This window comes from Prionailurus viverrinus, chromosome C1, assembly GCF_022837055.1.
Source record: "Prionailurus viverrinus isolate Anna chromosome C1, UM_Priviv_1.0, whole genome shotgun sequence".
NCBI lineage: Eukaryota > Metazoa > Chordata > Mammalia > Carnivora > Felidae > Prionailurus > Prionailurus viverrinus.
The window spans coordinates 183978415-184003074 of record NC_062568.1 but is presented as its reverse complement, the minus strand read 5'-3'; the positions used below and the strand labels follow the sequence as shown (position 1 = coordinate 184003074).

The window sequence follows — 24660 nt, the reverse complement described above, 5'->3', positions numbered from 1 at the left end:
AGTAAATTCTAGGCTGTGCTTACTCCAGCATCCCACCAGATATACTTCACTGAATGTAAAGGCAGTCCCCAAGTAATTGGAAAGTCATTTAGAATTCAGAACACATCTCCCCATTGAAACAAGATTACAATTGGTAGCTGGATTCCTAGGCCAGGAAACAGATGCTCTTTTAACCCCTAATATGAATTGCAGTGTCCAATGTAGGCGGAGCATAACTATGTTATAGAACACTTTCCATAGGAAACAGTGAGTTTGACACAGAACACTGGAAATAGAGTTCTCATCTCAGCCCCTTTAGAAGTTAGGTCTTTTGCACTTGAGCAGTACCTTTGTATTAGATGATAACACATTTCCATGCCATCTCTGTGATCTCTTTATGTGGGAGACCACCATAAGCAGAAAATACAAATGTTGAAATAATAATAAAACAAAGGTAAAAAACTATCCTTCAGGTTATAAATTTGTAGAGCTTTTTAAAGGATAATTTCAGGGGAAAATGTGAGAACTGGGTGAAATTTCTGATGAAGTGGATTCAAGTACTCAGAGAAGTCCCATTCATATCTGTTGTTTATTCCCTCAGAAATCCAGGACAAATTGGATCAGATGGTATTCTTCTGGGAGGACATCAAAGCTCGAGCTGAAGAACGAGAAATTAAGTTCCTTGATGTCCTTGAACTAGCAGAGAAGTTCTGGTATGACATGGCGGCTCTCTTGACCACTATCAGAGACACCCAGGACATTGTCCATGACTTGGAAAGCCCAGGCATTGACCCATCTATAATCAAACAACAGGTTGAAGCTGCTGAGGTAAGACAGAAACAAAACCTTGTCTTTTATGTGTTTGTCCTCTAGAAAATCACTTTATCCAAGTATATTGTGTTAACTGCTTACCCAGGCCTACTCCTTAAGAGGTTGTTGTTATTGTTGTTGTTTGTTTAATAGGACTTTTTTCCACTTGAAAAAAATATGTGCTCGTTATAATAAAGATTTCTCTCTTCTTTATACATACAAGTTTCACCGCCTGGATACACTCCTCCAACCTCTGTAATTTTGATATAGGGTAGTTCCATCACTCAAAAGCAATCCTTTTATCAATTTTAAACTTAATTCAAATTAGTAGAATGTGCTTTCTGATTTTAGTTCTTTCCATAGTGTACGTTATTTCTCAGGTAAATTTCTTTTTTCAAGTAAATTTCTTTAATGTAGAAAAATAGCAAATAGAAAAGAAAATAAATTCTGGATTCATCATCCAGAGATAACAATTGTTACTTTGACCTACCCTTTTCTAGTCTTTTTGGAGAGCCTAGTTTTTATGAAATGCATTTTTCATCTCATTTTGTCTCTTTAAGTAAAGTCCTGCCTATCTTGATATTTTGTCTTTTATTTCCGCCATTCTCCCCCCTCCTTGCCCCTGTCATTGCCAGTGCATGAACCAGTTTTTAGGATCTGGCACAGAACGGACTTTCTCCACAATTATACAGCCTAGCATTTCTATTATGTTAGTCTCTCAGCTCTGAAGTTGGTGACTTGTACTATATTATTTTAGCCTTGTTGATATACTTCCCCATGATAGACTTCTGGCTGTAGATCATAATCTCCTTGGTGGGGGCACCTGGCTGCATCAGTCGGTTGAGCATCCGACTTCAGCTCAGGTCATGATCTCAAGGTTTTTGAGTTCAGGCACCATGTCGGGTGAGCTCCAGCCCCTCTCTGGGCTCTGCACTCTCTCTCCCTCTTTCTGCACTTTGTGGCATTCTCTCTCTCTCCTCCCTCCACTCAAGCATGTTCTCTCTCTCAAAAAAAAAAAAAAGAAAATCTCTGGCAGCTGGAAGGATAAACGTTCCATAAATTATTAAAGCTCATTAGACCTTTCCCAGACTATTTTTTATGTATTGTTATATATATATAAATATATTCCATATATACATATTGTATGTGAGAGAGAAAGAGAAATAAATTGAGTCTGAAGTTTCACTGTTTATATAAGTGAAATATTAAGGACATTGAAAGGCTTCTGTGAAATTGACAGTTCTGTTCAACATCTGCTGTTGATGGGGGTATAAATTACATTTGCAAAGTTTGGGAAGTTCTGTTCTGCTTTCTGTTTTGGCTTATGATCTGTTCATTTACATGTAGACTATTAAGGAAGAGACAGATGGTCTGCATGAGGAGTTGGAATTTATTCGAATCCTTGGAGCAGATTTGATTTTTGCCTGTGGAGAAACTGAGAAGCCCGAAGTAAAGAAGAGCATTGATGAGGTATATGGAAAACTGGATAAGGAATTCAGATGAAACATTAGTGAACTCACACAGAAGAGGGTTATTAATTAAAGAATCTGTTTTTCCCCCAGCTGAATAATGCATGGGAGAACTTAAACAAAACCTGGAAGGAGAGGCTAGAAAAGCTTGAGGATGCCATGCAAGCTGCTGTGCAGTATCAGGACACTCTTCAGGTGAGAGGCCACACAGTGGCCACCATAGAAATAAGTTCCATGTTCTTTATCATATTTTGGATCCAGCATCTGAGTGGATCACCTTTACAGGACTGGAGCATTTTCCAAACTAAGACAGTGCTGTTTTGATATTTCCAGCTGAAGCTTTCCACTCCTAGTGAGAAAAATACCTCCAAATTTCTACGATTCTTGCCATGCTCTTCATCATCATATTTATCCTCAGGGTGGCTGTACAGTGAAGCAGGCCTTATTGTGCAAGTCATTGCTTGCCAAAAGGTTCCAAAACCAAGTTACCTTGAAGCACAGCTTGGCACAGTAGTTTCACCACATCCTGACCTTGCTAGGTGGCCATGACAAATACTCAACTGCTATTCACATTTAGTTTTTCCAGAGTTTATTTTGGCCATTATCCTGATAACACTGGTTCTGTTCTTAAATCCCCATATCACTGGAATAAAGATCATTATCCCTTACCTCTGACCCCCACCTGAAAACACAGACATCACAAGGTACTTTAATTTTTGTCCACTTATGTCAGCAGAGGTAATGCTAATTCTCTCCCAACTCCTTGTGTTCTTTTGGTTTTTGACTGTTTGTATTTCTGTCTTAGGCTATGTTTGACTGGCTAGATAACACTGTGATTAAGCTCTGCACCATGCCCCCTGTTGGCACGGACCTCAACACTGTTAAAGATCAGTTAAATGAAATGAAGGTTTGTAAATAGGAATGGCTTTTGAAGAAGAGTTGCTTATTTTTTGTTTCTAAAGATTTGGTTTGATGTTAACATTAGTATGTCTTTGATAGGAGTTCAAAGTGGAAGTTTACCAGCAGCAAATTGAGATGGAGAAGCTCAATCACCAGGGTGAGCTGATGTTAAAGAAAGCTACTGATGAGACGGATAGAGACATTATCCGAGAACCGCTGACAGAACTCAAACACCTCTGGGAGAACCTGGGTGAAAAAATTGCCCACAGACAGGTGAGGCAGATGGTAGAGTGCATCAGTGGACAACTAGTTCCTTTTTTCTAATTTCCTGACCAACATTCTCTTTATGTCTTTTTCTGAATAGCACAAACTAGAAGGTGCTCTCCTGGCCCTTGGCCAGTTCCAGCATGCCTTAGAGGAACTGATGAGTTGGCTGACTCACACTGAGGAGTTGTTGGATGCTCAGAGACCAGTAAGCGGAGACCCAAAAGTCATTGAAGTTGAGCTCGCAAAGCACCATGTAAGTGCCCTCAGTTTTCATCTCTAAGCCTGTTGCCTTGAGACCCAATATTGTCACCAGAAGCCTCTGGATATTGTGTGTACCGTTGGGAACCAGGCTTGATGATATCTGTGGAGCTAAGTTACATTGTTCAACGTCTTTTAGGTTCTAAAAAATGATGTTCTGGCCCATCAAGCCACAGTAGAAACAGTCAACAAAGCTGGCAATGAGCTTCTTGAATCTAGTGCTGGAGATGACGCCAGCAGCCTAAGGAGCCGTTTGGAAACTATGAACCAGTGCTGGGAGTCAGTGTTACAAAAAACAGAGGAGAGAGAACAGCAGCTTCAGTTGACATTGCAGCAGGTGCGTGTATTGTCCAAGTTAGGGAGGTGGAGCTGTGCACATAACATCGGAAGAAAGCCTGTCTGAGTCAGTGAAAGGAAAACAATTTGGAGAATGTCTCACCAACCTTCCTTTCCCCACCCCAGCCCCTGCTCCATGTCTTAAGAAGATGGTTAATTCTGTGCTGGAACTTGTCTGGAAAGAATAGCTTTTGATTGAGTGATTCTTTTCAGATTTGTTTGTAGCCTTGTCTCTTTATTTACTATTCAAAGTTAGTTAGTAAATCTTTGCCATAACAAACCTTGCTCACAGATTCAGTTATTTCTTAAGTGAGGATCCCCCCATGTCCATGTTCAATAGTACTTCAGTCTGTTGATTGATTCATCAGGTTATATCAGACATCTATCATATATTACAGTGAAGTCCAAAGAATTCTGCTAGGTTCCAAAAATAAATAAGTATATTGGCCCCGTGCTAATCCAGCAACAGAACAACCCTGTGAGCAACCCAGAATTCCTCCCTCAGGGTAGTTCTTCATGTGGTCATTTAGGAAGTCTACTTTTGAAGCTGAGAATTGACTGCTGACCTTACTGATGTGTCTTTTCTCAAAGGCCCAGGGTTTCCATAGTGAAATTGAAGATTTTCTCTTGGAACTGACTAGAATGGAGACCCAACTCTCTGCATCTAAGCCCACAGGAGGACTTCCTGAAACTGCAAGGGAACAGCTTGATACACATATGGTAATGGAAGCTTCTTGAAGTTGAACATAATCCCCTACTCAGAACTTTCTGAATTCACAGACCTGTATGTATCTAGGAGTCTACAAAGCAGCACATTTTTACTGACAATATAGTATGACCTTAAGGATTACTGCTTTTTATGTGGGCTTTTAAGAGCCCCTACTACAGGCAGCAGTGGTGACAGGGAAGCTTGACTGGAAATACATTGGTGAGCTGTTAAATTTTGAGTTGGTCAGTCAGTTGGCATAAGAATATTGACTTGAAGGTGAGAGCATTAAGACAAATATGTTAACATGGATATGTCTAAGAAAAGAGTGTTGAAGGGACTTATAGAAATCGATAGATACTGTGACAATATTTTTTTTTTTCAACGTTTTTTATTTATTTTTGGGACAGAGAGAGACAGAGCATGAACGGGGGAGGGGCAGAGAGAGAGGGAGACACAGAATCGGAAACAGGGTCCAGGCTCCGAGCCATCAGCCCAGAGCCTGATGCGGGGCTCGAACTCACGGACCGCGAGATCGTGACCTGGCTGAAGTCGGACGCTTAACCGACTGCGCCACCCAGGTGCCCCATGTGACAATATTTTAAGAAAGGGGCTGAGAAAAAAGCAACATAATTTCTAGGCAAATGTTTCAAGTAAAGGAGAAATAAATTATTGGGGTCTACTTTTGTGATCTCTGATCCTTAAGGAAATCTTCTTGATAACAAAATTATTTCAATTTTAGTGAAGAATGGTAGGATTCATTGCTTAGGAATTGAACTGAATCCAAAAGAAAGGGTTTTGATCAAGATGAGACCTTCCTGGACTTTTCCAACTGTGCTTATAAATCTGTGTGTGGGTGGCTTTCAGAGAATTGGCATTACAATCCCTTTCTTGACTTTTTTTTCCTTTTTTTGGTAGGAACTCTATTCCCAGCTCAAAGCCAAGGAAGAGACTTATAATCAACTGCTTGACAAGGGCAGGCTCATGCTTCTAAGCCGCGATGATTCTGGGTCTGGCTCAAAGACAGAACAGAGTGTAGCTCTCTTGGAACAGAAGTGGCATGTGGTCAGCAGTAAGATGGAAGAAAGAAAGGTATCACCACAAAATACAGTGTGTGATTATTGGGCTTGAGTAGTTTGCTTGACCATCGCATGTAATTACCATCTAGTTTCTGTGAAGATTTTTCGGAGACCATTATATAGTACCAGAAGTTGCAGAACTGGTTATCGTTTTTGTACAAATCAAGCTATCTTTCCTGATGTTAAATTTCTATTTTGCATCCATATCAAGTTGCATTGATGGTACTGGTTTCTGCCAATATTTGCTTTTGTCGTTCATTCCTTTTTTTGCCTTTACCAGTTGAGACATAATGAGGCTGTTAACTGCTGAGTGATGGACTTATAACTCATAGTAATCACTGATCTGTGTTCCTACTGAAAAACAAGGTCATGTTGGAGTCACTGGCTTGGGATTGGGAGGGTGGGAACAGAACATGCAGGGAGTTGGGCTAATATTCTCCACAGATATTTGGCAGTGTGCATATAATTTTACTAAAAAAATCAGAAGAGGGGTAAATTTTGTGACCTTTTCCCACTCTTCTTCAGAAATCAAATTCTCTTCAAAAGAAAACTGATCAGGGATCAAGGCCTCACAACATTGTTTTTTATGAGTACCAAATTTCGGAGTATTACTCAGCACAGAGTTTCTGTACTGGGCAGATCTAATGTAAAATATGTGTTCAAATCTGTTGGCCATATCCATTCAACAGTTATTAAGCATGTATGTGCCAGGCACTGTGCTAGCTATATAGTGGAAGCAAAGGCATGAACCCTATCATTGTGAAATTTAATGGACAGAAGTATTCACACATATAAATGGATACTTTGAGAGTACCATTAATTTCCTAGAATTTTTTTAGTGTGAGATCTGGTAATTCTGTTATATGAAGAATGACCAGAGACACTGAGTGTGGGGCTGTGTTCTAATTCTTTGACAGACTATCATCTAATTTCTGCAGAATGCAGAACTAAGACTAATTAAAGAAACTGAGGCAGATTCTGGCTCCTAATCAAGAAATTTCTATGTTTTCCCATCAATGGAGCAAGTTGCCTCAAGATATACTTACCCATCATTGGTGAAACTGGTCAAACAAGGGCTTGGTGTCAGGGATAGTTATTTCTGGTTTTGCAAGAACTTTACATTTTAGTATCACTAATATTCTGTAGTAAGTGTGTATGGTGTTATATTAAGGAATAAATAGATAAAATGATGTGGAAAGATTTCCTGTTATCTAGGAACTTGCAATATTAATTTCTAAGCATTTCTGTAATAAATTTGAGGTAGATTTTATTTTTCTCTTGGTTTGTTTACATTAGGTCTGTACGTTTTTCTAACATTGATAATAGTGTTTTTCTGTGTTACAAGAGTGACTTGAAAATATAAAGAAAAATAAAAACCTATACAGTATATATAACTCAGTTAACAATAACATTTGTAGTGTACATCTTGGGTTTCTATGAATATCTTAGATATATTCATTTTTAGCAACCTGTCATTATTACATGCCTGCCTGCTAAATGGACCAGGGACAGAGGCCATCACCTACGTGTTGTGGGTAGAGCTCTGGAGCTCATAGACTCTGGAATTGGGGTGCATTTTTGGGCAGTGGACATGCCCTGAATGAGCCATTGTTTTTGCCATTCTGATTTAGAGCAGTGTCTAAACATTTGTATCTAGTGTCACATTTTTGCTTAGAATATTATGGCTTTTTTTTTTCCCCCCTCACCTTTTCTGCTTGTAGCTTAAAAATGAGCTTCAGGGACACCTGGCTGGCTCAATTGGTAGAACACGACTCTTAATCTCAGGGTCATAAGTTGGGCCTAGAACTTCCTTAAAAAAATAAAAATAAAAAAAGAATGAGCTTCAGCCTCACATTTTCAGATGCCATATTTTCTGAAAACATTTAAATAGAGCAATGTAGTGACCATCATCTTTACAGTAAAGTGCTTTTCATTCAGTTGTTTTTATACTGGAAAAAGTACATCAAAGGGAAGTGAGGCTTTGCCCAGAACTAGTTGCAGACCCTGCAGCTGTCACCGCTGAAGGATCTGTTCCCTTACACTTACTGAATAGCTCTATCCCTGTTCTTTAATGTCCCAGGAAGTGGGGAATGGCAGAGAAAGCAACTTTGCTGCAAATTGTGCTCTTTCCTTTTTATACATACTTGTTTTGGTTTCAGACACTAACGTTAAATTGCCCCCTTGTTTGTAAACAGGGCATGTTTGGAGGTTAAGTGAGGCTTCCTCTTTAGAGATCATTTTTTTTAGTGTACAATTCACGCCTTTGTCCTGGAAACTACAATTCCTGAATTTGGCACTTTCTCTTTTTGTGTTTTAATTAAAATTCAGTCAAAGCTGGAAGAGGCCCTCAACCTGGCAACAGAATTCCAGAATTCCCTGCAAGAGTTCATCAATTGGCTCACTCTAGCAGAGCAAAATCTCAACATCGCCTCTCCTCCCAGCCTGATTCTAAACACTGTCCTCTCCCAGATAGAGGAGCACAAGGTAACTGTGACATTACAATGTCGCCTGCCTTTTGAGGGGACTAGCTGAGAAAGAAGCTCCTCTATCTTATCTTCAGTTTAAAAAGAGCTATATTTTCCCCTCAGGTGTTTGCTAATGAGGTCAATGCTCATCGAGACCAGATAATTGAACTGGATCAAACCGGGAATCAGTTAAAGTTCCTTAGCCAAAAACAGGATGTTGTTCTGATCAAGAATTTGCTGGTCAGCGTCCAGTCTCGATGGGAGAAGGTTGTCCAGCGGTCTATTGAAAGAGGGCGATCACTGGATGATGCCAGGAAGAGGGCAAAACAAGTAAGTTAGGAAAGAAAGCTACCAATTTCTTGAACAATCTTGGGCTGCATGTGTAGAGCCTCTGGTATGATTTACATGAAAGTGTAGCTTGCATATTCATTCTTACTTTTTATATAATTGCAGTTCCATGAAGCTTGGAAAAAACTGATTGATTGGCTAGAAGATGCAGAGAGTCACCTGGACTCAGAGCTGGAGATATCCAATGACCCGGACAAAATTAAACTCCAGCTTTCTAAGCATAAGGTAAAGCGGTTCATGGCTCTTAGGTCCTGACCTTGGTATTCACTGAAGTTTGCAAAAAATGGAAATCAGAGCTAGTAAAAAAAAAAAAAAAAAAAAATTGGTTAATGTTGAAAAATCAAGATGATGAAGCTAGCTGTCTTGTATCTACATAAGGTCTAACCATAAAAATCACTCATTTAAATAACTTCAAACAAAGTGATTGTGGGAGTAACCAGTTAAAACAACAAGCTTTTAGAAATTTTTGTGCACTGCTACATGTAGTATAAACAAAAATTTATAAATTTCTTTTTCTTTCTTTTTTTTTTTTTTTTTAAGTTTATTTATTCTGAGAGAGAGATAGAGACCGGGGTACAGGCAGAGAGAGAGAGGGAGACAGAATCCCAAGCAGGCTCCATGGTGTCAGCACAAAGCCCAATGTAGGTCTCAATCTCATTAATCGTGCAATCATGACCTGAACTGAAATCAAGAATCAGATGCTTAACCGAGTAGGCCACCCAGGCGCACCCAAAATTTTTAAATTTCTCGAGGATAAGCTGTTGTTAACTCAAGAAGAAGTGACATCCATTACCAACCTGAACACTGAAAAATTTTCTTTGTTCCAAATCAAGACATCATCTTTTAGCGTGGATTCTTTCTGTTCTCTTTGGAAACAGGAATTTCAGAAAACCCTTGGCGGCAAACAGCCTGTGTATGATACCACAATTCGAACTGGCAGAGCCCTGAAAGAAAAGACTTTGCTTCCTGATGACACTCAGAAACTTGACAATTTACTGGGAGAAGTCAGAGACAAATGGGATACTGTTTGTGGCAAGTCTGTGGAGAGGTGAGTACGAATATTTGCTTTGTGGGTCTGTATGTCATCCTGAAACTAACAAAGACTGTTAATTGGATTCCATAAAATGGCAATAAAGCTAATGCATCAGTAACAGGTTTTGTAGCATCTCAATATCTCTGGTTCATTCAATGCAAGTTGTGAAGTTGAATAAAATGTATTAAAATTCTCATTTTAAACTTGAACCTTACCGTATTAGCAAGAAGGCCATAAACTCAAGCCAATAGCAACAGAAGATTAGTAACTACACTTCTCTGTCAGTGACTAAGTTGTGACACTGATGGCTGTGTCAGTGAGTTCTCTCACTGTCAAGCACTGAGCAAAGCCTCTGCACATAGCACCTCGTGTAACCATTGTAATACCTGCCCTTGACAGGGCAATCACTAATGAGCATGTGCCAAAAAGGGGCTACTAATCACTTAATCCACCTGACAACCACTGAGGTGGGCTCTGTTATTCCCATTTTACACATGAGGAAACTATCATAAAGAGGGTTTTTAACTCCCCCAAGGTCACTCAGCTACTAAGCAGCAGAGCTGGGATTTGAAGCTTTTGAGTTTGGTTCCATAAGTTGTACTCCTGTCCCTGGGTGCCCACTATGCTATGCTAAGTATTAGGATATCGTTATATTGTGCTCCACAATTTTTTGCATGAGGTGACTGAGGTTCACAGAGGTGAAGAGAAAGCCCAGGGTCACACAACTCCTGACTCAGACCATGGCTGAAACTGTCCTCCTCCACCTGAGTGGTGTAAGGTAATTAGCACAGAACTTGGGGCATTAGCGTGTATCCATATATATAACCATTGGACTCCTAAGATGCCAGAAGGGTATCTGCACTTGTTTCCTGTACTAAATCCATTCTAGAGAGCAGTTTGGTTCAAAATGTCTAGGCATAGCTCTTTGTCACTGTTTATCTGTTTCGAACCAGCCCAGCATGGAGAGCCCTGTCTCTGTAGAGTGCAAGCAGTGTTCCCTTCAGCAGTCAGAACTGTGAGCCAGTCAAAGAAAAGGGATCCCCCAAAACTGTGAGGTTTGTGTGCTTCTCTCAGGCAGCACAAGTTGGAGGAGGCCCTGCTGTTTTCGGGTCAGTTCATGGATGCTCTGCAGGCCTTGGTCGACTGGCTGTACAAGGTGGAGCCGCAGCTGGCCGAGGACCAGCCCGTGCACGGGGACCTTGACCTGGTCATGAACCTCATGGACGCCCATAAGGTGAGGGGCGGGAGCTGTGCCGCGTGGAGGCAGAGCCCTGGGTTCCTCCGCCTAAGCAGGCCTCCTGCTCCGACTCATCATCGGGAGAAAGGAAGTCTGGAAGAGCCTGTGTCTCTGCTTGTCAGAGAGACCACTCCTCGCTCCGTGTGTATCACTGGGATTCTGCATCAGTCACAAAGGATTCGCCAGCATTGCTTTGATTTGGATTTGGTGATGTGTACAATTTGTCTTGGGGTTCCCCCCTTCTTGTTTGTACCTCTCAGTTGAGTCACACAATGAATTTAAATTCAGGAGCCCCTCAAGATACCCATTTCCACTGACTCCTACAATGAAAATGAGTTCTTTTCTGAGCTATCCTTGACCCTCGCTAGCCCAGCACCTTGCACAGTGGTATTTAGTGTAACCCACACCTGTCATGTTGACCTCCATTATATCCTCTTGTTTTAGCACAAAGCATTCAGCTTTACTCGAATTTACAACAAACTCTTATTATGTGCATGGCAGAATGTGTTCTTACTTAACTCCCACGATTCTGGAAATCTTGCTGTAACGTTACTGCTGTTTTACAAGTTAGGAAACTGGGACTCCAGGTAAACAGCTTACCCAGAGCCACACCACTCATCTTGAGAGCCACCTCTTCTGATGGTTCTTTCTTACACATTGTCCTGCCTCCCTGTGCATAAAAGACACACGACTAGCACCTACCAAGGACAACTGGACTGAACGATTCCTTTTCTCTGTGGTTTGACGTCATGGGTTCAGAACATTTCTCAGCAAACTAATTCTTCTGTTTTTCTTTTCTAGGTTTTCCAGAAGGAACTGGGAAAGCGAACAGGAACCGTTCAGGTACTGAAGCGGTCAGGCCGAGAGTTGATTGAGAATAGCCGTGATGACACCACATGGGTGAAAGGGCAGCTCCAGGAATTGAGCACTCGCTGGGACACTGTGTGTAAGCTCTCCGTCTCCAAACAAAGCCGACTGGAGCAGGCCTTAAAACAGGTTAGAGACTTTTTTGGCGACAACCCAAGGGAGAGGATCCTAGCAGATTCATTCTCATTTCTTTATCAGGATCAGTTCCACCCAGTCTCGAATGTAAAACCAAACATTGATCTTCTGAATGTTCTACAAGATTTTAATGTTCACTCAGAGAAAAAAATTAATTTGGTTTTTAAAGATCTACAAATGAAAGATGACCTTTGTGGGGCCTTGATAGGGTCATCAGTGCCTGTGACACACAAAGGCGTTCAGGCCCAACCCTTTCTCTGACATTATCCCAATGTCCAGGACCTTGGCTGCAGAGAGGCTCAATCTGCTGTGCTTTGTTATTTCAGGCGGAAGAGTTTCGGGACACAGTCCACATGCTGTTGGAGTGGCTTTCTGAAGCAGAGCAAACGCTTCGTTTTCGGGGAGCACTTCCTGATGACACGGAGGCCTTGCAGTCTCTCATTGACACCCATAAGGTAATCCAGCCCCAGGGTGCAGTGACCCATGCTACCCACCAGGGTGAGGGCTGCCTCCTGCTTTTGTTTGGGAATTTCCAACCTCACGTGCAAAGGACTGGAACCAGAATGGGTCCAGATTATTGGTTTGGCAGGAATGAAAGGGAAGGGACTAGTGGGTTTTTTGATACCTTAAACATCATTCATTTGTTTTTACAAAAGTAATATGTATTGGTTGTAAACAAGTGAAAACAGCGTGGTATCATATAAAGAAAAATGTGGGCTGTACCACCCCCTAGAATCCTCACCTGCACACAGCTTCATTTGCCTTTACTCACATTACCAGCGTCAGACACTGGACCTCTTACCAAGCTCTATATAGAATATATATATCCAGAATATAATGCAGTCTTGAGGGCCACGGTCTGTCCTAATAAAGTGGGAAATTAATCAGGAGATTTTGATCTGAGCTTTATATGTGGTATTCTGTTGCAGATTTTTTTTTTCAGTATTTTTTAAATATCCATAGTGTTTTATAGTTGTCATTTGTCTAAGACTGTATTGTTTATATGCATGGAAATGAATAAAAACAGGATTTTTTTTTTTTTTTTTTTTGAAGAAAAACTAAGAATAGGAAGAGGGTCATGCCTGGTGTGGGATAGGAGGTCCCTTTCTGGGTCCCTATACCTTGTCATCTGTAGCAGAGAAAATCATTGTTTTAATTTATTTGTTGATGCTTATTTATTTATTTTGAGAGAGTGAAAGCATGCTAGCAAGCATGAGTGGGAGAGCGGCAGAGAGAGAATCCCAAGCAGGCTCCACACTGCCAGTGCAGAGCCCAACACAGGACTTGATCTCACAAATTGCGAGATCATGACCTGAGCCAAAATAGAGTCGGATGCTTAACCGACTGAGTCACCCAGGAGCCCTGAGAAAGTCCTTCTTGTGTAAACCCTTCACCTTTTCACGTCTTTCAGAACTGGGAACAAAGTGCCAGAGACACCCAAATGCAGGCTTGAGGTCTGTGTTAACACATAGAGGAGGGAAAAATGCATTGAAATCTTTTCCCCCTCAGTGTAAACTAACAGTGCTGCTAGAGTAGATTTCTCAAGTTTTTGTTTTCAAATCTTTTTTGTTCAAGGAGTTCATGAAGAAAGTGGAAGAAAAGCGAGTGGATGTTAACGCAGCAGTACAAATGGGAGAAGCCATCCTGGCTGTGTGCCATCCTGATTGCATCACTACCATCAAGCACTGGATCACTATCATCCGAGCTCGCTTTGAGGAGGTGGGTTCCTGGTTGCAGAGGGGACAGCACATGCCCCGTGAAGCGGGTTTCTGGTGAGAAAATGCTACTGAGCTTTCCCCACCCACCCCCAGATAAGGACTCTTTTCACCCACCGTGAATATGTCAGTAAGAATTAAGTTAGCGTTTTAGTCATGACTGTTTTCTTGGTAATGAGCAGCAGTCTGAGAGAATAGCGCTGGTGTAGTGATGGTTTCAGTGATGAATTCCAGTGGACATGGTTTGGTATTTTTCCTTCCTTCCCGAGAAGTCCTGTGTTTAATAGGATATTCATACTAGATTTGCTTCCAGGAGTGCTGATTGCTCATTCCAGCTCTGTCACTAGAGTAAGAGTGAGGCCTCTGGAGTATTCGAGTGTTCTTCCCCCTTAAAGTCATTGTTAGGATCAGATAGAAGAAAAAACTTTGGAAACAAAGGATGTGCTTGACTGAGAGAGGCGATGGATTTTCTTTCTCTCCCTAGGTCCTGACATGGGCTAAGCAGCACCAGCAGCGTCTTGAAACAGCCCTGTCAGAACTGGTGGCTAATGCCGAGCTCTTGGAAGAACTTCTGGCGTGGATCCAGTGGGCTGAGACCACCCTCATTCAGCGGGACCAGGAGCCGATCCCTCAGAACATCGACCGAGTTAAAGCCCTCATTGCCGAACATCAGGTATTGTCACCATGTCATGTGGCCGCGGTGTTTCCTGTGTTGCTCATGGAGCCCGTTTCCTTTGCCCTGTGTATTTGTTTTTAAATGGCTGCTTATCATATTCATACAGATTTAGCAGCTTAAAACAACACACACTTACTCTCTTGCAGTTTCCATGGGGCAGGAGTCTGGGCCTGAGTTAGCTGGGTCTCCTTAGGATCTTACCAGGCCAAAATCTAGATGTCAGCCCCAGCTGCAAGTTCTCACCCAGGCTCATTCAGTTGTTGGCAGAATCTGATTCCTTGTGGTTATAGGACCAGGTCTCCATGTTCTTGCTGGCTGTCAGCCAAGAGTCACCATTAGCTCCCAGAGGCTGCCCTCAGGTCTCAGCCACCTGGCACGCTCATAGCATGGCAGCCTATGTCTTCACAGCCACCAGCAGGAGAGGGTCTCCTAGGTCCTTCTTTGGTATCCTGTGTGGCATTCATTGCTCTGACTTCCTGGTTTTCCTCACTCAGCTGTGAGCTCCTTGGAGTCAGAAGCCATGTCTTATCTCTTCAGGTTTCCCATACCTGATGAAGTAAGTGCCTTGCTCAGTTGTTTCTTGAAAGGAGTGAGACCGTGTACAAAGGCATCTGTGAATTGGTCTGTCCATCATGAGCTTGGGCTTTGTGAGTGAAGTTGCCTGATTCTGTCTCAGTCCAAGAAAACTCTTTAACTCTTTTCCCTGTTTGTGTCTGACAGATGTTTATGGAGGAAATGACTCGCAAACAGCCTGATGTGGACCGGGTCACCAAGACGTACAAAAGGAAGAATATAGAGCCTGCTCACGCGCCTTTCATCGAGAAATCCCGCAGCGGCAGCAGTATGTTTCTAGCCTCCTGTGTTAGGGTGTTTCCTTCCTGCTATTTGAAGATGACCACTTTCCAAGTCCCTATCAAAAAACTTCTTTTTGGGGCGCCTGGCTGGCTCAATCAGTAGAACATGTGACTCTTGATCTCAGGGTTGTGAGTTCAAGCCCCACATTGGTTGTCGAGCCTACTTTAAAATCAAATCAAAACAAAAAACTTCCCTATTTTTTCAAAAATTGTATTGGATTTGAACTAAAATGTTTTTTTGAAACTCACTTTTTGTATACCAACATGCAGTAGCTATATTCCATTTTCTTGGACTGGCATAATTTTGAAGTGGTTGAGCAGATTCTACTGCAATGGCCTTTCCAGTGTTTTGGTCATCAGTGCTAGCTGTTTACGTTTGTCTTGTGTTAATTTAATTAAAAAGATAAATCTGCTCCTCTAGAGCCACTGCTTTTTTTGGTTGAGTTGACATTTCCTCAGTTCGCTGAGGACAGAATTGATTTGAAGATATGAAATAAGTACTTGTTGGCTGGGAGGGAAGATCAATAGTTTTGAAATGAGCAGTCCTAATACATGAATATTGCCCATATTTTTTTTTCGCATTTACTGACCGGATACCATTTTAAGGGTCTCCTAAGTTAACACATATGGCACTTTCTCTCTGTGAACTGACAAAAGCAGCTTTTCTAATCTCGTAGTTATTTTTCCTTTTAGGGAAGTCCTTGAGTCAGTCCACCCCTCCTCCCATGCCAATCCTTTCACAGTCTGAAGCGAAAAACCCACGAATCAACCAGCTGTCTGCCCGCTGGCAGCAGGTGTGGCTGCTAGCACTGGAGCGGCAGCGGAAGCTGAACGATGCCTTGGATAGACTGGAAGAGGTAAGGCCCTGCCAAGCATCCTTTCCTGGAGGGAGGTGACTTAACCTTCTGAGGCCCTCTTACTATGTGTACCTTGACCTACTTCTCTAGAAGGAGAGGACAGACCAGGGTGAGCCAGTACTGTGTCCTTCAGTCCCCCTAGGAGAAAGCTCATGGGTGAGGAGACCACTCACAACAGAGTAGGTCATACATAGCACCTAGCTGTGGAAGGCAAGCAAGCAAGCAAGCGACCAGCCAGTCCATGAGGCTCTGGTCTGTGATGCGACCCTCCTCAGCACCTGGCTGTGGTCAAGAATCAGAAGCAGAACTTGGCTGAGTTACTTCCAGGTGTGCAGCTTATCACACTAACAACCATTATTGGGCCCTTTATGTAAAGGTGTAAGTTACACAATTAGGAAACAAGGGTAACTTTTATGACCTTGTGATTTCTCTGAATATTCACTAATGATGAAGAGCAAATCTATTTTGAAGTATCATTAACACCAACCTAAAAAAATCTAGTACTACACTTCCTAATTTCTAAAACAAACCTCTAATATCTTCTATATTTTTTTTATTTGTGCCTGTCAAAGCAGCTATGCCCGGAAGTGAGTGTTCTGTGTTTTTTGTTGTTATTTCTGTAGGTCAGTTGAGTTTTAAGCATATTTGGTTTTTGGCTTTTTCTTTTTTCCCTATTCCTTCCAACTTTGGAGTTTGAATGACCAGGGGGAGAACGGCTGCCCTGTCTCAGTCATTCTGAGTCTGTCTCACCAACGTAGCCCGAGCAGCTAAACCTTGCCTTGCCCACTGCTCAGGCCTGCTGTCCTCTGCCAAAGCCAAATATTTCACATGGAGGTCAGACGGGCAGTTTGCCCCCTCTGGCACCATTCCAAAGAAACATGCTTGCTGCACGCACGGGTTGGATTCTTAATGCTTCCAGCCAGAACTCAAATTTTCTCATCTCAGAAAATGATGGGAAACATGAGCCTTCCGACCCGGGCCTCAGTGTGACCACAGTTCTTTTCAAAAGCACATAAGTGAGGAGTGCTAAGGACTTCTCTTCTGAGATAGAATCCATTCCCTTACATCTGAGAAGGTGATCCTTCGAAAAGTGCAAAGGGAAAGCAAGGCTGGTTCCACCCATTCTTGTTCCGCGTGCTCCATATTTTCCATGGTGGTTGTTCAGTTACCGTTCCTCTCACTGCTCCGCTATACCACAGCTCATGTAAACAATCACAGCTTTAAGTGAAGGACCCAGATTGTGCCTTCACAAAGAGCACACGGATGTCATTGTTGATGCCCCTCCGGAAGGCCTGCATGGCTTTACTGAATGTCTGAAAGTTTTGGTATGCTCCGGGCAGATTTGAGAGCCAAAAGAATAAATCGTGTTGACACCTATGATTTCTCTCTAGTTGAAGGAATTTGCCAACTTTGACTTCGATGTCTGGAGGAAAAAGTATATGCGTTGGATGAATCACAAAAAATCTCGGGTGATGGACTTCTTCCGGCGAATTGACAAGGACCAGGACGGGAAGATAACACGTCAGGAGTTTATTGATGGCATTCTAGCATCCAGTGAGTTCACTCATACTTCCAAACATGGGTCACATCTGCATTCCTTGCACTTGGTAGAAGCAAGCGATATTCTGGCTGAAGAGTCTTTCTGAAGTTAAAGCAATAGGGTTAGGGAGGAAGTAATGTACCTGCTTATTATTAAAATTGGCCTATCATTTTGATGGAAAGAAGAATTTCATTTTGCTGGGAATAAAAAAAAAAGGGTCTTGTTGACACAGAGTGGCAAGTAAAACCTGTTTGAGGTGTAGATTAAAGAGCCAACTTTTGTGAACGATGAGGTTCTAAGTAAAGTGTTTGAAATTCAAAATTTTTCATAATACCCGTTTCTGACATCTGTATGCAGCTTACAAAATATATGATCTCAGTTATTTTTAGCAAGAGAAATAATTGAGGCATAAAGTAGCTAGGTGACTTGCCAGGGCCACAGAGCACATCTCACAGCTGTGCAACTTTACATGGGTGGCCAAGGAAGGCCTATCTGCAGAGGTGATATTTAAGGGAAGAGAGGCAAAGGGAACAGCAGGTTCCAAGCGCTGAGGTGGGCACGAACTTGGCATGTTCTAGGAATAGAAAGATTAATGTGGTTGGGCTGTCATGATCTAGGGGAGTGGTAAGAGATGAAGTTGGAAAGGTCAAGAGCAGCCAACTCGTGCAGGGCCTGGTAGGCCCTGGGTGAAGAGAGCAGATCTGACCTCTGATCCTAGAGGCAGCAGGACAGTGGGAAACCACCAGAGGTTTTCACCTGAGGGACCATCTGATTCACATTTTAATAAATCACCCTGGCTACTGTAAATATTCACACTTCTTTGGGAAGCAGTTTTTCAAGAGCCTAAGGTAGTTGTCTAAACAGAAAAAAAACTTCATCCTAGTCCACATTGTCACTATTCTGAAATAATCGAAGTATCCAGCAGTAGTGGAGCAGATAAGTAAATTCTCATGGTGGATGGTAGGCCTGTGGGTAGTTGTAATATCACATCTTTCAGTATACCTGAAATATTGCCTTTTTTTCTTTCTTTTCTTTTTTTCTTTTGAGTGGGGGAGGAGGGAGTCTATAATCAAAACACCAAAAACTTAACAGTAAGTAATCTCTGGGTACTGTATCTTTATAACATTATATCTTCTAAGTGGGCATATATTATTTTTGAGCAAAAAGCAAGACATAAATGTTTTTTCTTTCAAGAAGTATTTATATGCCCTCCAGCAAGCCAAGTAAGCACTGTTCGTTAAAATGTTCCAAATGTGATTGCTTTTCTCCAGAGTTTCCTACCACCAAGTTAGAGATGACTGCTGTCGCTGACATTTTTGACCGAGATGGAGATGGCTACATCGATTACTATGAATTCGTGGCTGCTCTGCATCCCAACAAGGATGCTTACCGCCCAACAACCGACGCGGATAAAATTGAAGATGAGGTATGGGAAATAACTGTATTTTGAGCACATGTTTGACCATAGTGGTTGGGTGCAATGACCATATCAGCCCTGTGACTTAACTGTCACAAGATCATTATTTGGAGTCCTGTTTGGCAAATTCCCATTTGGAGGATGATTCCCCAGAGTATCTCTGGCTATTGAGCTCTCTCTTTCAGTCTAGATGACTTTTTACTCAAATGAGTCACATCTGTGGTTCCTCTCATGTTCACAGACTTACCACACCCATTCCAGTTCACAGACACCATGTTGCCTAGAACAAGTCCTCTCTCAGTCAGTCCTGGGCATTCTATGTCAGTATCCAGGAGCATGTGGTCTTAAAATAAAGCATTTAAGGAGTAAAATGTGAAGTAATGTTTAACACGGTGTATACCAACCAACCTTTCTGCCTAGTTAAAAATTTTCTCCATGTTGAAAATCTCATCCATCACATTGAAAATAGCAAATTCATTAGTAACACATGGAGATCTCAGGATTTATTGATCCTAGAAAAGGAGAGGTTAGCGGGGCAGGTCTTGGGTATGGCCTGGAACACCCCAGGACTGACCTCTGGGGACTCTGAGGCTCCTAGGTTTAAATTTAAAACAGTTCATAGTTTGCTGTACTTGGTTTGATTTTGATGCATGCATATTAGCACATTTTTCTGAAGGAACTTGGAAACAAATGTATGACCAACAAATGTGTGACATGTATTAATTTGGAATAAAGGATAAATGCATGTATCAAAAATCTAAAATATCTAAAACAGACATAACAAATAGCTTTCTGTTTACATGTAAAAATCTTTGTTTCTCTGAAGAGGAAGTCTTGTTTTACCCCTCACACTTTTCTTTTTTTGTTGTTCACAACCAATAGGTCACAAGACAAGTGGCTCAGTGCAAATGTGCAAAAAGGTTTCAGGTGGAGCAGATTGGAGAGAATAAATACCGGGTAAGGAAGAGAAAACTAGTCCTTTGTGGTAGTTGTTCCTCCTATATGGTCCTTCCAGGTGAAAGTAACCTGGCACACAGCTGACCAGATGGTCCCACCTTCCCCATACCAACGCTTGGAGGACCAGAGCCAGTAGGACTTAAGATGTGGTCACTCTCTGTAGGTTCTAGAGGTCAGGTGTCCTGCTGGGCTAAGCTTAGTGCCCTACATAGTCCCATCTGAAAAATACCGTCATATTTAGCTAACAGAGGCTTGTACTTGAGTTCCAGTATAGGAGACATATCGAAGTTCTCTCTTTTGCTGACCAAAGTCTTTAGGGAAATGGAGACACTTGTTCCATAAGATAGGGCAACAATTACCTGAAGACTGACGGATTACCCCAAAGTGCTGAGCATTGTGAGCCTGAGTGGCTCCCGAGCTCAGAGGGGGCTGGCAGAACTCTGTCAAGGTCCCAAAGGATGCTCTGTCTGCTCTGAGCTGATGCACTAAGGGGACACCAGCCTCAGTAGTCTTCCCTGGAAGGCTGTGCTGAGTGTGGACATAATTGACCATGAATGATGCTGTGTTCTAGCTTCTTTTGGGACCTGGCTTGGGGCATAGGAGGGATCTGAAACAGCACTTCTAAATATATTCAGCAGCTTATCTGGATTCTCTGAAGTCCTAAGGAAAATCTAGGATTGGTAAAGAGGGTTCAGATTGTACAGCTTTTTGTACTGAGTTAGAAACAGGGAATCTAGGTTCCATCAGTACGTTAAAGTGTCTTCCAAGTACACCAAAACCACCCTGGGCTGCTCTTTAGCTGGCGAGTGTTAGGTGATTGTGCCTTGGATCCAGTCCAGGGCATCTAGTTAATAAAACTTTAAGCAATCTTGTGCTTGCTTATTGCTTTTTATTTTCTTGTTTTTTTAATGCCTTTGAGAGACATGAATTAACAAGAGCAATAGAGTGGAAAAGTTAGGTCTTAATTAATTTGTAAAACCACGCCCCTGTGGCAGGAGCTCTCGAAGAACATGCTTGAAGACTGGTAACGTGATTGCATGATTTTTGTTCCTTAGTGTTAATTTGACAAAATGTTCTCTGTTTTTTGTTTTTTTTTTTCTTCCATTTCCTCCATCGTTTACTCTTTTGTCTATAGTTCTTCCTCGGCAATCAGGTACAGTGTGCCTTGCAACATTCTCCTCGGTGGAAATGGTCTGTGTAGCTCGTGCTGCCTGTTCTTTGCTGTGGGGAGAGGACATAATCTGAAGCATGCCTGGGTCACATCTGGTTGTCTTACCAAGTGGAGAAACTGCTAACAGGGCTGATATTGTAAAGCTGTCTTAGCAGCAGGATAGAAGTACGTTATTTTTTAAAGGAGATGAAATTTTCCATTTAAAATTAGATTGGCTAAAAATGGTATTATGCTGGACTGAGTTTGAAGTAATGTGATTCAGGGGAATTTGAAGCTGTGGTATCAATCCAACGTGTTTCCAAAAGCAACCTGGTCTTATACTTCTGTTTTGGAAATCAGAATACCAAACAGCACAGTTCTGATTTATACCAGTCTTTTGACAGTTAACACAAATTTTATAATGTACAATAAATCAAAAAAGTCTTGGGGTACTTAAGTACTGCATCTATTTAAAGACCTTATTAATATTTACTTGTATTTACATGTTTTATAACTATAAGGTGCCTGAGAACTATAGTGTAGCAGTCATGATTGGCCATAGCCTCAAGTGTGCTGATTACGTCCAGCCAGCCAAAATCTCAGGGATCAAATTAGACTTGCAAGAAAAGATTAAATGCTTTTGACTCCGCTTGGTAATTCTAACCATACAGATCTTTTGAGGGCTCTGGGGTCCTGTGCCTTCAAATGGAAGGAAGTTGCATGGGTAAAGTCTGTCTTGTGATATGAAGTCAGAACCACTAAGAGTTTATTTGAGGCCTTCAGTCAATATTAGGTTCTAGGTATTGCAATAGTCATTCACTCCAGTAACATTCTGGGCCAGTGGGAAGAACAGAGGATAGAAAGAAACTGGGCTTAAAATGTCATTGCATGAAAGTGCCAAGTCATACCTAAAAGTTGTACCTGTTTGCTAATAACCTGCACACACAGCCGGCAGGTCCTTGAAGTGGCAGTGACCTCCTCCTCTACTGCTCCACTGACAGTAAGGGTCAGATGAGTTAGCTCCAATATTGGAAACAGAGTCCTGGAGTTCATTTTGTGCATGAGGCACCTGAGACCCAAAGGATCCCATGCTGATAGTCACACAGCTAGTGTCAGAGCCACTGCAAGAACCCAGGTCACTGTAAGGGATTTTCCAGTGAAGGGAAGGAAACAAGTTACTGTCACCCCAAGACATTTCTGGGGCCTCTGCCTCACTGCCCAGCTTTGCCAGGTTTGCACAGCTCCCCATTTTTAGAGCTGCTATGGCCCCTTCTACTACTCTGGCCTCAACTCCCCCCAGCCACTTTTGCTGCTGGCTTGGATCAAACCCCCTTTTCCTTACAGCTCAGCAGAAACAAGTTAGAATCTTTCAGAGAGCACTTCAGAAAAAAAAATTAGGACTAAAGAGGAATGAGTCAAGTGAAGTAATTCTAAGCACTGACAGATAAAGTACAGGGCACAGTAATAGAAGGATAAGGTACTTCTTGGAGTCCCTTCCTGACTCACTGTGGAGGATGTAGTGAGTTCCTTACTTCCTCCCTCTCCTCACCAAGCCAGAGAGAACCCCGACTAGTGACTCTGGCGTCACTGCTCTTGGTTGTGGTGGGATTCTCCATTCCTCTTGCGGTGCCTCCCCGTTTCTTCTGCTGGGCCAGCTGATGAGGGAGGCACCCTCAGAGGCCCAAGAGGCAGCTTCCTTCCCAGGACAGGACGTTTATTCCCTCACATCTCTGGGCACCCATTTCAGTGCTTTTTATATTACACCATGCTGTTGCTGTGGTCACTCTGTATAAAATCTTAACAACTGTAGATGAGAGATGTAGTCATTCGAAAATGGAGTCATTTTCAAAGTAAAGGATTGGGGAGGGGGGTAATACTTTTCAGTCACCTTGCTGCCTATATAAACAGTGCACTTGAGCCAGTGCAGAGTAATACAGAGAATTACTGCAAATATATTAATTTTCAGGGAGGTTGGTTATGTGCCTTTCTCAAACATCCTTTCTGGCATTTTCAATTTTTATGCCTTGTTTCAAAGTTGTGGTTCTCCTTTATAAATTTAAAAATGTGAATTAACTAATTAGTCCCTTCACTCCCCCGCCCCCACCCTAACCCCAGCATTCTCCTTGAATTAAATAATTTTGGGAATGCTATTTCTCCAACCAAATGTTTGATTTTTGTTTTGGGATCTCCGCATGATTCTCTTTTGTTGCCTCTTATTTTAGGAAGAGGGTAATTTATTACGCAGTAGGAAACTCCATATGTTAACGGGGCTAAGAAATAGGGATGTTAGGTGAGGAAAAAGGAAAAAATAAATATCAGAAAGTCATACTTGTCTTAATCTCTGAAATTAATTGTTGAATACTATGTAATCATGGTAGATTAAAATTTTATTTTCTTCAGCTAAATTTTTTAGTAAAATTCTATAATCATTTGTTTAGCTGAAGAAACTTTCTGCTTGGTGACCTCACAATTAGAGAATATAGAGGGCTTATTTCTGAAAACCTTGTGTGGAAAATCAGTTTTCCTTCTAAGCTCGTAATAATGATGGCTTTGCAAGGGTTTCCTTAAGGCTTGAAATAGTATTTGCTGTTCTTCATTTACCTTTTGAGCGCACTGTATTCAGAAGTTGACATATACTTTATGTCTACCATTTATGAAAGCAAACTAACGTAACAAAGAATTTTACTACTGGGTTTTAATTTGGGCAGAATGTTTAAAAGAACGGAGGTGAGCTAACATTTGTCCATCCTCTGCCCTGCCCCACAGTAGAGGCATGACTACCAAAAGCTAACTTGATCCCAACAGAAAGACACTGGTCTTTACCTTGATATCTCAGCTGTTCCGTATTTTAAATTCTTTTGTGAAAAATGCCAAATAGTTAAAATTCTCCTGCAGACTGTCAAACTGTCATGTGTCATGTCTGAATACAGTCTGCTCTGGGAAGAAGGCCTCGGCCTGCTCTAGGACGCACTCACTCATCACTGTCCCCTTGGTCCTGCAGTTTGGAGACTCTCAGCAGCTGCGGCTGGTCCGCATCCTGCGCAGCACAGTGATGGTCCGAGTTGGTGGAGGATGGATGGCCCTGGATGAATTTTTAGTGAAAAATGATCCCTGCCGAGGTAAGGAACCTTCCTGAGCATAAATTACACATTAGGTACTCCCTCACCGCTGATCTTTATCTTTCATGCTTACACAAAGTGTTGGTAGTGGGTCTGTTTGGGTTTTACTTTGTTAAGCTACTCCACCAGCACAGACTGGAACTTGAGGGTGCCTGAGTAGACCAAGAAGAGAAAGCAGGAGAGGTGGATGCTGTCAGGGGAGACAGGTTTTGAGATACAGTAACAAGAATTAGGAATTTATTGGCATCTTCCAGTGTTTCGGTTTGAGGTGTTAAATTAACACTAGCCTGGAAAGGAGCCTAATGAAGCCTCTGAAGTTCCTGGTTAGTGCTCCTGATTCCTATGCCGGAAACTCGGGGAGGGTGTTGGGCTCCTCCCATGCAGGGAAGGACTGCATCTCCCATGGCTAGGAGAGGGGATAATGAACACCTAGCCCTCAGCGCAGATGCTTCTAAGACAGGTGATCACTGAAGCAAGACCCTGGGG

At 42.1% G+C, this 24660-nt stretch overlaps 1 protein-coding gene across 16 annotated transcripts in view; it reads left to right on the top strand.

The window, feature by feature from the left end:
• MACF1 (microtubule actin crosslinking factor 1) overlaps nt 1-24660 on the top strand; it is a 331328-nt gene that overhangs the window by 294355 nt on the left and 12313 nt on the right. For 11 of the 16 annotated variants that reach the window (XM_047871167.1, XM_047871164.1, XM_047871154.1 and 8 more), the window contains 25 exons: nt 581-807; nt 2137-2259; nt 2352-2453; nt 3064-3165; nt 3258-3431; nt 3523-3678; nt 3823-4020; nt 4611-4739; nt 5644-5817; nt 8133-8288; nt 8393-8599; nt 8723-8842; nt 9496-9665; nt 10725-10884; nt 11689-11883; nt 12216-12344; nt 13465-13608; nt 14089-14277; nt 15001-15121; nt 15828-15991; nt 17383-17545; nt 18803-18957; nt 19831-19905; nt 21041-21058; nt 24057-24174. In XM_047871167.1, the coding sequence (XP_047727123.1) occupies nt 581-807; nt 2137-2259; nt 2352-2453; nt 3064-3165; nt 3258-3431; nt 3523-3678; nt 3823-4020; nt 4611-4739; nt 5644-5817; nt 8133-8288; nt 8393-8599; nt 8723-8842; nt 9496-9665; nt 10725-10884; nt 11689-11883; nt 12216-12344; nt 13465-13608; nt 14089-14277; nt 15001-15121; nt 15828-15991; nt 17383-17545; nt 18803-18957; nt 19831-19905; nt 21041-21058; nt 24057-24174 (3669 nt within the window). The remainder of the gene's footprint in view (nt 1-580; nt 808-2136; nt 2260-2351; nt 2454-3063; nt 3166-3257; nt 3432-3522; nt 3679-3822; nt 4021-4610; nt 4740-5643; nt 5818-8132; nt 8289-8392; nt 8600-8722; nt 8843-9495; nt 9666-10724; nt 10885-11688; nt 11884-12215; nt 12345-13464; nt 13609-14088; nt 14278-15000; nt 15122-15827; nt 15992-17382; nt 17546-18802; nt 18958-19830; nt 19906-21040; nt 21059-24056; nt 24175-24660) is intronic. The other 5 variants (XM_047871166.1, XM_047871165.1, XM_047871158.1 and 2 more) reach the window with 1 other exon arrangement.